This window comes from Gigantopelta aegis, chromosome 6, assembly GCF_016097555.1.
Source record: "Gigantopelta aegis isolate Gae_Host chromosome 6, Gae_host_genome, whole genome shotgun sequence".
NCBI classification, from domain to species: domain Eukaryota; kingdom Metazoa; phylum Mollusca; class Gastropoda; order Neomphalida; family Peltospiridae; genus Gigantopelta; species Gigantopelta aegis.
The window spans coordinates 94,593,725-94,606,914 of NC_054704.1; the positions used below are offsets into that span (position 1 = coordinate 94,593,725).

Sequence of the window (13,190 nt, forward strand, 5' to 3'; positions counted from 1 at the left end):
ATAAGGTGTAGCAAAGAACCGATCTTCACACCTTCAGGTTTACTAGTACCTATTCAGTCCCGACATCTCTACTGTGTATCAATTAAGAAAGTATGGCTATGGAGTTCATCTGGGCAGGCTACGCTTGGCATTATTTGTAAGTTAACTTACTATGTCAATACACTGCATGAAGTAGAAAATAAATAATTAAATGGAAAGAAAACAAACTTGTTGAGAACGGTTAATTTAATACATTGCAGTTGCAGTTTTTCCAGGAGGAGGCGACATGTGAAACGTTTATTTATAGTAAACTGTGAAGCACGCATCCGTTAATTAGCAGTACACACGCTAAAACAAGAAACAACAACAAATGTTTTAAAGACGATATGCCGCAAACTGTAATCAGACATTTTTATCTACTCCCTTGTGTGACCGCGTAAGACAGGTTTGACTGTATGTATATATATATATATATATGTGTGTGTGTGTATGTATGTATGTATGTATGTATGTATGTATGTGTGTGTATATGCATATGTATATACATGTATGTATATGTGTATGTGTGTGTGTATATATATGTATATGTATATGTATATGCACGTATGTATGTGTATGTATGTGTATGTATGTATGTATGTATGTATGTATGTATATATATATATATGTGTGTGTGTGTGTGTGTGTGTGTGTGTGTTTATTTATATCATATGTACGGGTATATGTAAGTGTAAATATGTGTGTATATGTATATGTGTGTATGCTGAACAAGAAAAGAAACGTGAATATTTTATTATAAACGTATATATTTATTAAGATAAAATTAATTTACTAAATATTCTGTCAAACTAAAAAGTTCTCAAAACACTATTAATTTAATAAAACCAATCGGATCTGAACTAAATAATTTTAAATGAAAATTAAAAACAACTAATCTAATATACACGGTTCTTTTGTTGTTCTATGTGAATTACACAACACTTAAAACCGCAGAACGTGGATGGTCAGAAACAAGTGATATTTGCCAAAATGTATAAACTATTAAAAGGTTTTATGTTATAGGCTAACAAAAAGCGGTAATAGCCGAAACCACTTTATATTCTGTCTGATAACATGGGTCAGCGGCTTTAATTACTTGCCTATATTCTTATTTAAATAGTAAAGACATTGACCGTGTCTATAACAAAATATGTTTCGGTAATAAGTGGTAAGTTGCCGTATCATTTTAATTGATTTCTTGCAAATATCGCCTGTTATTTTAGTTTCTGCTCTCACTCTTTTGATTTGTCACTCTCTATCTATAACAATGTATCTAGTGTATCTGGTTATATTTAATTACTCTGTCGGGTCTGACCCTTAGATTACCCTCGGTTTTATTATCTTTTTTTTTTTTTTTTTACTTTTTTCTGCTTTCGACTGATGGGTAGATCTCTAGAGCTAAAACATTCACCTGTGCCAATAAACGTCTCCTATTTATTACTTAATAACCTAAGGGCGTTGTATACAGTACCAGTAAGTTCCGTTATCACTTTTAACTGCCAGTATAAATGGCCGACAAAACAATCCTATCTGTAAATGTGAGAGGTCTTCAGTCTGATATTAACAAAAGACGTGATATTTTCAACTTTTTACGCAATAAAAAATCTTCAATAATTTTGTTGCAAGAGACACATAGCTTACCTAAGGATGAGAAACAGTGGTCAGCTGAATGGGGTTACAAGTGTTATTTCTCTCACGGAACAAGCAATAGTGCTGGTGTTGCAATATTTTTAAGAAATAACTTTTAATAGACAGTCAGTCAAATTGTAATTGACGATAATGGCCGATACATTATTTTAGATATGACTATAGACAAATTTCGCTTATTTCTACTAAATTTATATGGTCCAAATTCAGATTCACCTGGGGTTTTTAATAACCTCAAAGAACTTTTAGAAAATCTTCCAGGTTCTATCATTATGGCAGATTGGAATGTTGTTCAGAATTATACACAAGATAACTATAATTACAAACAGAAAAACACTATTTTATCTCATAACAAAATCATAGAAATAAAACACTACTTAGACTTAGATGACCCGTGGAGACTAATAAACCCTGATAAACATCAGTATACATGGCGACAAAAACAAATTAGCCAAACACAGCAGACTGGACTATTTTTTAGTATCAACAGATATATTAGCATTTGATGAAAAGGAAAAGCCGATTCTGCATCAATAATGTGCTGGGGTGTGGGGTGCCGCGCTCTGATTGGTTAATTAATCACGTGACGTCCCGGCGTATTGCTGCGTGTTGTGCAATCGCGGGAATGTCCCATCGCGCTATAAATAGATCACGCGTCACCCCTCAGTCGGATAGGTCTAATAAGGTCACCGTTATAAATCGTAGCGTGTGCTACTACTAGTATTTTACATAATCCACAAGTCGGAAATTAGTTTAAGCACTAGTATAATGAATAGTGGTCAGCATCTTTTTCGGGACTAAATAAACTGTATTATATTGTGAAACAGGAAAGTAAATTTGACATTAGCCTCCACCATATCAAGCAGTGGCTAGCTTCCCAAGACGCTTACTCGCTTCAGCGATCGTTGCGCTACAAATTCAAAAGAAACAGGCTCGTGGCGAGTGGATTGAATTCCCGATGGAATGTTGACTTAGTTGAGTGTCTAATATGTCCTCCTTGTTATTGTTCAGTGTAATATATTTTATGAGTATACTCCAGCATGTCACCCCTCTGATTAAACGTATTTGTTTCAATCATGATAAACATAATATTCATGATTATATAGAAAAAGAGCTTGTCCAACTCGTTATCAGTTAGTTTAAGTGTCTTTAGGCCATTTTATCATAAGCGTACGTTTTTACACTTCCTTTTATGCACGTGTACAGATGATAGTATCTTGTTGAACTGCTACTGTTAAACATTCCTGACTGTGTAAACAAAATTTAAGGGACTGACTAAGAATGCTAAACCTGATATATACTGAATTTACCTAGTGATAACTTTTTATTGTAATATATTGATATTATATATACAGACACAATAATAACCAAAGACAAAAATGTTTATAGAATATATTTTATTATCCCTGTTAATCACGAATGTACAACAGGTTGGGGAAACACATTCTGTATCCACCTTACTATCCAGAAGGAGCTTTGACGGGTTCACATGTTTATTAAAAATGTACAATTTTTGACGTGGTAATATACTGAATTCCTGCATTTTCATTCATTTTCTGTATTCTTCTCTGTTCAGCGATAGCACGTTCAACCACAGCTTGGGCAGGTGACGTCACTTTTAGTTTTGGAAATGTCACACTCGGAACGCTTCTAGTGCCTCTCATGGATGATTTCAATTTCCTCTTTAACTTCGAGTCATACTTGCTTCTTTCCCTCTTCCTTTTCAACGTACTTTTATTCAGTTGTTCATGCATTATTTTACCATTGGCTCCGTTCAACTGAATAAGAATGTCTGGGTCAAATATATCTTGTGGTGTTTTATTCTGTATTTTAACCATGGTAATGTTGTCCCTACCAACGTCTGGTACAAAGTGACAATAAATTAACAATACCACCCTCCTTTATTTAAAAAATATATATATGTTTATGATATTAACTTCTAAATAATCCTGGTAAAAATAAATACATACTGCTTCTGTAGTTTATCAGTACTCTATTATGTACTACCAAAACCGCCACCGATTGGTGGTGGTGGTGTTGGTGGTGATGGTGTTGGTGGAGGTGTTGGTGGTGGTGGTGGTGGTATTGGTGGTGGTGGTGGTGGTGGTGGAGGTGGTGGTGGTGGTATTGCTGCTGCTGCCGCTGCCGATGGTGGTATCGCTGACGCTGTCAGTGGTGGTATTGCTGCTGCTGCTGCTGCCACTGGTGAAAAAGATTGTCTTATTTTGTCATGTTTAGTCCGTATATGACGAGACAGGTCATGGTGTCAACACCTATTTAAAAGATGTATCAGTGTCATATTTGCATTAAAAATATGTCTGGTCCCATGACCTGTCTCGTCATATACGGACTAAACATGACAAAATAAGACAATCTTTTTCACCAGTGGCAGCAGCAGCAGCAGCAATACCACCACTGACAGCGTCAGCGATACCACCATCGGCAGCGGCAGCAGCAGCAATACCACCACCACCACCTCCACCACCACCACCACCACCACCAATACCACCACCACCACCACCAACACCTCCACCAACACCATCACCACCAACACCACCACCACCAATCGGTGGCGGTTTTGGTAGTACATAATAGAGTACTGATAAACTACAGAAGCAGTATGTATTTATTTTTACCAGGATTATTTAGAAGTTAATATCATAAACATATATATATTTTTTAAATAAAGGAGGTGGTATTGTTAATTTATTGTCACTTTGTACCAGACGTTGGTAGGGACAACATTACCATGGTTAAAATACAGAATAAAACACCACAAGATATATTTGACCCAGACATTCTTATTCAGTTGAACGGAGCCAATGGTAAAATAATGCATGAACAACTGAATAAAAGTACGTTGAAAAGGAAGAGGGAAAGAAGCAAGTATGACTCGAAGTTAAAGAGGAAATTGAAATCATCCATGAGAGGCACTAGAAGCGTTCCGATTGTGACATTTCCAAAACTAAAAGTGACGTCACCTGCCCAAGCTGTGGTTGAACGTGCTATCGCTGAACAGAGAAGAATACAGAAAATGAATGAAAATGCAGGAATTCAGTATATTACCACGTCAAAAATTGTACATTTTTTAATAAACATGTGAACCCGTTAAAGCTCCTTCTGGATAGTAAGGTGGATACAGAATGTGTTTCCCCAACCTGTTGTACATTCGTGATTAACAGGGATAATAAAATATATTCTATAAACATTTTTGTCTTTGGTTATTATTGTGTCTGTATATATAATATCAATATATTACAATAAAAAGTTATCACTAGGTAAATTCAGTATATATCAGGTTTAGCATTCTTAGTCAGTCCCTTAAATTTTGTTTACACAGTCAGGAATGTTTAACAGTAGCAGTTCAACAAGATACTATCATCTGTACACGTGCATAAAAGGAAGTGTAAAAACGTACGCTTATGATAAAATGGCCTAAAGACACTTAAACTAACTGATAACGAGTTGGACAAGCTCTTTTTCTATATAATCATGAATATTATGTTTATCATGATTGAAACAAATACGTTTAATCAGAGGGGTGACATGCTGGAGTATACTCATAAAATATATTACACTGAACAATAACAAGGAGGACATATTAGACACTCAACTAAGTCAACATTCCATCGGGAATTCAATCCACTCGCCACGAGCCTGTTTCTTTTGAATTTGTAGCGCAACGATCGCTGAAGCGAGTAAGCGTCTTGGGAAGCTAGCCACTGCTTGATATGGTGGAGGCTAATGTCAAATTTACTTTCCTGTTTCACAATATAATACAGTTTATTTAGTCCCGAAAAAGATGCTGACCACTATTCATTATACTAGTGCTTAAACTAATTTCCGACTTGTGGATTATGTAAAATACTAGTAGTAGCACACGCTACGATTTATAACGGTGACCTTATTAGACCTATCCGACTGAGGGGTGACGCGTGATCTATTTATAGCGCGATGGGACATTCCCGCGATTGCACAACACGCAGCAATACGCTGGGACGTCACGTGATTAATTAACCAATCAGAGCGCGGCACCCCACACCCCAGCACATTATTGATGCAGAATCGGCTTTTCCTTTTCATCAAGCATTAGTTAAAAATTGTAATATCGTTATAAGGTATAAATCTGACCACTCAGTAATTTCACTCGAATTATCAGTTCATCAAAAACAAACAGGGCCAGGTTATTGGAAATTTAATGCAAGTCTGCTTCAGGACAATAACTATGTTCAGCTTATTAAACAAATTATAAAACAAACTATTGAGGAATACCAAATTTCAGGAGAAGATCTTAAAGACGTGAAATTTTCTATAAATGACCAACTACTTTTCGAAATTATAAAAATGAGAATAAGAAGCGAAACTATTTCATATTCAACAAAACGAAAACAAGACAAACCAAAGCAAGAAAAAATCTCGAAAAAGATGTACTTAAATTAGAATCAATATCACAGACATTAACTAATAAAGATGCTAAAATATTATATGAAACAAAAATAGAATTGGAAACATTAAGGAGTGAAAAAATAAAAGCCATTATATTTAGGTGCAAAGCAAAATGGTATGAAGAGGGAGAAAAAAGTACGAAATATTTTCTAAATTTAGAAAAGAAAAACTATATTAACAAAAACATATCAGAAATATTTGATGAATTTAATGCTTTACATACGGAAAATTCTGAAATATTAAAAGCAACATCAGACTTCTATAAAAAGTTATACACTAGTAATTATAATAAACGATCACAAGAAAACATAAATAACTTCACGAATATTAATGTGAAATTGTCAGAAAATGAAAGGGACTCATGTGAAGGAACTACTATATCTTTTAATGAATGTACAGACGTAATTAAACAAATGAACAATGGTAAAAGTCCAGGATCAGATGGATTTAGTGTAGAATTTTATAAATATTTTTGGGAAGAAATTAATATTTTCCTCTGGCGTTCCATCAATTTTGCATATAATTCTGGTAGTTTTTCCGATTTTCAGAGGCAACGTATTATAACCTGCATTCCAAAAGAGTCTAGAGACGAGGTTAATTAAACAAATTGGAGACCCATTGCTTTATTAAATGTAGGTTATAAATTTGCATCTGGAGTTATTGCTCAAAGAATTAAAAAGGTCTTACCAAATGTAATCGATGAATCACAAACAGGTTTTTAAAAGATCGATTTATTGGGGAAAATACTCGAATTCTTTATGATATTATGAGCTACTGTAAAAAAAAATGATATTCCGGGTCTATTACTGACAATTGATTTTGAAAAAGCCTTTGATACAGTAGAGTGGTAGTTCATTCATAAATCACTTCAAGCTTTTAATTTTGGACAGTCTTTCCGTAAATGGATAAACCTATTTTTTCAGGATATCTGTAGTGCAAATATTAAGTTTTGTTATTTTTCTGAATTCTTTAAATATGAACGGGGATGTAGACAGGGTGGCCCAATTTCTCGTTATTTGTTCCTTGTATGTGTCGAAATATTGTCTCTTGCGGTAAAAAGAAATGAACCCATTAAAGGCATACGCATAAATAATCAAATGTACACAATATTTCAATACGCAGATGATACAAACTTTACTTTAGATGGATCAGAAAGAACGTTAACAGAACTATTAAAAACGCTTGAAAATTTTGCCCAATGTTCTGGACTTAAGCTTAATACAGACAAGAGTGTGGCCATTTGGTTTGGCTCAAAGATAGGTTCAAATCAATAACTTTGTCCTCACATACCGCTGCATTGGTCAAAAGAACCATTTAAAATTCTCGGAATAATGTTTTCGACTGATCTATGTCAAATGTTGTCTCTCAATTTTGAAAAACAGCTATCAAAAACAAGAAGGATATTATTTTCTTGGTCTAACAGGTCTTTAACAATCAATGGAAAAATAACTATAATTAAATCTCAAATTCTTCCTCTCTTTACACACTTATTCGTCGCTCTTCCCGATCCAGATAAAACGTTTTTCAAGAAATTAAATACACTTCTTTATAAATTTATCTGGAACGGTAAGAGGGACAGAATTAAGCGGAAAATGTTAATGAATGATTATACAAATGGCGGGCTCAAAATGATAGACCCGTTATCTTTTTGTAAATATATGAAAGTAACGTGGATACCACGACTATTAGTTTCAGATGGATTGTGGCAAAATCTAACAGAAACGTTATTGTTAGAATTTGGGGGTAAAAATGTATTTACTTTCCAAAAAGATCAGTTAGTTCATTTATTTTGCAAAGACGTCTTATCTGATTTCGCAATGGCAAAAACAATTGGTTTTCAGAGCGAAGCACAAATTATTCAAACATCACTTCTAAATTTTATCCCTCCCAAATCAATCAAACTCTTTCTTAATGGGTACAACAAAGGCCTAAAAATATAAAAGATATTCTTTCTCTAAACGGGGAAATTCAAAATATTATATTGCTACAAAGCAAATTTAATTTAAATGGTAATTATTTGCTTTATTTCAGATTAATTAACTACATTCCGAAACACCTGTTGCATAGAATAAGTGGACAGAAAATAAATTTTGATACCCTTGATGATGATTCGTTAGTAACAAGACTGCAACAAAATAAAAATTGTAAAGTCATATATAATTTATATGTGAATAAAATTCAGTCATCCATGTCTAACATGAGCTGCAAATGGTCACAAAAACTTAATAATGACATTAATAAAACATTTCTGTCTCAATGTTTTGAAATGGCACGAAAAACCACAATAGATATTAAAACTCGGAATTTCCAGTTCAAACTTATGCATCGCATTCTGACAACAAATACTTACCTACAGAAATGTGGTATACAAAGTAACAATTTATGTACTTTTTGCAGTGAAGAAGCTGAGTCATTAGAACATTTATTTTTTCATTGATCTCTTTCTCAAACGTTTATTAATATCATAACATATTATTTGTATTATTATATAATGTGTATTCTATAACATTAACGTAAGGTAGTGGTACCAGGGCCCCCAACCCTGGCATTACCGTTTTTTTTTTTTAAAGTATTCTGTTCATCTTTCTATACATATATGTACATCATTCTCTATCTCTGTCTCTGTCTCTGTCTGTCTGTGTGTGTGTGTGTGTGTGTGTCTCTCTCTCTCTCTCTCTCTCTCTCTCTCTCTCTCTCTCTCTCTCTCTCTCTCTCTCTCTCTCTCTCTCTCTCTCTCTCTCTCTCTCTCTCTCTCTCTCTCTCTCTGTGTGTATGTCTCTCTCTCGCGCTCTCTGTGTGTCTGTCTTCTGTCTGTCTCTAGAGGCGGGACGTAGCCCAGTGGTAATTAATAAAGCGCTGAGAGGTTTTAAGACAAAGACTTATTTCAATTAAAAACATTTCGATTATGCCATAAGCGAAAGATTTCGATCTATTTCGACGACTGTGAGACATTTCGTGGTACAGCTATATCGTGCGCTCATCTATGGTGATAGCAGTTGTTTTCACCTTTTCTTACTGAAGTGGCAGCTTTTATCATGTCCAGTGAGTTCGTTGTGTTGATTTGGTAAATAACACGGTGGATCGTCGCCATCTGCTGGTCATATAGATGGGGTTATAGATTTTGTCTCCGTATATCTGTCTGTCCGTCCATCTGTCCGACATATAGCTTTCCTAACTGATTTTTTGCCAGCAATGTCTCAAGATGTTGAACTAAACTTTTGTAAAATAGTTACTTTTGTTTTCTTTTCTCTTTTTTTCTTCTTTTTGTTTATTACCGGTTTCTTTTCTTTTTCTTTTTCTTTTTTTTTCAAATTTTATTGTCCCCAGAGCATCTTGACAGAGCCCCGAGCTCACTGACTTACAATTATTTATATATACGAATACTTAAAGTAACATGTACATCAATAGTATAATGTTTTACATACATACAATTATATATAATCGCATGTGTACACACCCACATGATGTACATCAATAGTAAAATAGTTTCATATCATGAGTATACACACTCACACGTATGCACACACACACACACACACAGAGAGAGAGAGAGAGAGAGAGAGAGAGAGAGAGAGAGAGAGAGAGAGAGAGAGAGAGAGAGAGAGAGAGAGAGAGAGAGAGGGGGGCACACACACACACACACAGAGGCACACACACACACACAGAGGCACACACACAGGCATACACACACAGGCATACATACACAAACATACACACAAACACACACACACACACAAACACACACGCACATGCACACAAACACATGCACACACACACACACACACACACACATGCACACACACACACACACGGGCATACACACAGGCAATACACACACACACACACACACACACACAGACACGCATACACACACACACGCACACGCACACACATACACACACACAAACACACACATACACACACACACACATACACACTGTGACGGAACATGCTCTTAATTTTGTTACGTGATACCTCCGCGCGACCGTGGTCGAGCTGTGCCTAATACACACCCAGCCCAGCTGCGGAGGCCATGTGGCCAGTAGTTACGTAATACCTCCGCTAGTTCGGTACGTTCGGGGTATTGCTGGCGAACTAGGCGTCAGCAAGTCTGGCCATCTAAGGAAAATTTCTGTCTTGGTCGCTGTGGAAATATCACTTGTAGGTATTCGGTGCCGCGATGTACTCCCAGGCGATACTGGGATTTTATGATAAATAGCTAGGGTTTTAGAGATATCAGGGAGAAACATATTGGAAGGCTTCCAGGGAACGCGTCCGTTTGGACTTGGTAAATATTATTTCTGCTCTGTTGTATAACCTTGATGTGATTGATGTGACTTTAAATATTTTAATACTGTATTATACCAATATTATTTAGACGGTGCTGCCGGTAATCTGACGCAGTAAACTGTAGGTTCACTGTCTAATATATATAAAGCTTAACCAGTCATCCTAGAGGACCTAGGTAAACTGTAGGTTATTGTCTTTATTGTGATAGGTACCAGTATTAATTCTGTATTACAAGGTTACTGAATGAGTAGTTAAGGGTTAATTAAAAATTAACCAGTTAGGAATAGAGTTGTAATTCCTTTATTAATTAAGTTCCCCTGGAAGCGTTTCTCAATTATCACACGTGTGGGTGTTGTGTCACGGTGAAGTGATTACAATATTGTGTAAACTAGACACCTAGAGATTAACTAATTAAGTGATCAGTTCTGGGTTGTTATTATTTGTTGTTGTTAATTAACTACTGCGGCAGTACATTTGTCAGCGTAGGTTAATACAGATTCCAAAGTGTATTGTGTTTTTGTTGTGTTTTCTAGTGAACTAAACGTGCTATATTATACATTCTTTATATAAGATCGTATCTCTGATCATACCTAGAGACGAGCCACTAGGGTATAACCGCCCGTTACAGAGAGATCTAATAGATATACAGTTAGGAGAGATATTTTGATAATCGTGTTTCATTCAGTTACGGGTATTATAGGATCCCCGTCACACACACACACACACACACACACACACACACACACACACACACACACACACACACATACACAGACACACACACACACACACAAGAAGTGGAAAGAGATAAAAAGAAGTGAACAAGACGCAGTAAAGCAAAGAAAAAAAAAGAAAAAAAAATTAAATAAAAATAAAAAATACAACTGCAGAAATGTGATGTATGTAAAATGATATCAATTTCTAAGCCATGTATAGAAAAAACACCATAGTTTACTTATATATAAAAGTAGAGTTAGTGAAATAAATTATACCACTTTATCCAATACTTTTAAAACGATTCATATTCACAATTTTATTTTCTAATTCGTTTTAAAGTACCTTTTGTAATGCTTTTAAGTTTAGCTTCTGTTTTTGCATTTTTGTAGAATATATATAATATTTTATATTAGTAACAGCCAGTTTACCACATTACTATTGGTTTGATTAAGTAATACCAAAATAACTATATCTTTATTGAAAATAAGTTGTTCGCCATTAGAGTCTGCACATCTTGTCATAGCTTTCTGGTAACAGGTTACAAAAAGAGCACTTTTCGGAGACTAAGTAATGGATTTTATATAGAAAACTATTTGTTGCAAGAATTCAATGTAATATTCTGTATTGAAACCACCGTACACTTGTGTCTCATACACATTTAAAAGGTACACTGTAATATATTTTCCATTGTCTTGGTGAACATTTAAAATCTTTTTCCTCAAATTTTAATTGCGATTTTGGAATTATGGATGTATAACTTAATATTTTGTACTGTTCTTTGCACACCTGTATGTCTTTTAAAAATGTTTTTTCTTTTTAACTTTTGAGGAAAGACTTGTGAAAGATTAGGTTAAACGTTTGAGTCTGGCAATTTTGCTTTCCATATTTTGCAAATAGACTTAAACTTTGTTTTGTTTAACTACACCACTAGAGCACATTGATTTATAAACCATCGGCTATTGGATATCAAACATTTGGTAATTGTGATGTATAAGTCTTAGAGAGGAAACACGCTACATTTTCCCTTATCTTGTATATGCACAATCCCACAGACAGGATAATACATACCCCGACCTTTGATATACGAGTCGTGGTGCACTGGCTGGAACGAGAAATAGGGCCCAATGGGTCCATCGACGGGAATCGATCCTAGACCGACCGCGCACCAAGCTTTACCGATGGGCTACGTAGAGTTACAGATGCTGTTTGATTTTCATGAGGATAGTCCATGTTTTACAGTTATGATTCTTTAACTTAGGAGATACGAAAATGTGCTGGGCCTGTAGTGGACATTATTGCTTTAGCAGTAGTCTTAGGATCCTCGTTTTATTTTGATGTTGTAAACCTGTAGAGACTAAGTATCCGTGGATTGATGAAAACAAGTTAATTCATAGGTGTGATGGTTTTGTTTCACAGATGGGAAGATGTTATGAATACATGCTCTGGACCTTACGGGTGTCCTATGCTGGGACTTATTAAGCAGTTACCAGAAGTCTGCATGGTAAGGTAATAGACCAAAGGAAATGACAGTAATTCGATAAATGAAATAAGTGTCAGACACCCAAACCCAGTCCGGATCCAGGAGAAGGGGGTATGTAAGATGCATCTCATCACTATCATTGTGTATGCCCTAGTTCAGTCCAAGGACTTTTAAAAAAAGACACCACGGCAAGTCCTCTCTTTGTATTGTATAATTTCCCGAGACAAATTCTAAATCTGCCTCTGTAGCCCTTCAGTCATTTGTATAAAGTCCGTTTTGTATGTGGCACAGATATCCATTAATGGGAATTCAATATGGCTGTTATCAGTGTCTGTTGCGTAAACGATTTTACAAACAGTGTATACAGATTATGCTTGTGCTATTTTGATCCTGTTCGCAATCGTATGCAATTTAGTAGTACTTTGTTAGGAAAGTTGTTTGTTTTTTTGTTGTTGGGTTGTTGTTGTTTTTTGTGGGTTTTTTGTTTGGGTTTTTTTTTTTTGGGGGGGGGGGGGGGGGGGGGGTTCGGGGGAGGGGGGGTGTTGTTTTTTTGCAATAAAACTATAGATTGAGTTGGTATGGGTTTAAAACA

The 13,190-nt window shown here is 35.4% G+C and overlaps 1 protein-coding gene across 3 annotated transcripts in view; it reads left to right on the plus strand.

Moving 5' to 3' along the window:
• The window catches only part of LOC121375140 (transient receptor potential cation channel subfamily A member 1-like), a 65,072-nt gene that overhangs the window by 37,153 nt on the left and 14,729 nt on the right, over window positions 1–13,190 (plus strand). For all 3 annotated transcript variants that reach the window (XM_041502399.1, XM_041502400.1, XM_041502401.1), the window contains exon 13: window positions 12,535–12,619. In XM_041502399.1, the coding sequence (XP_041358333.1) occupies window positions 12,535–12,619 (85 nt within the window). The remainder of the gene's footprint in view (window positions 1–12,534; window positions 12,620–13,190) is intronic.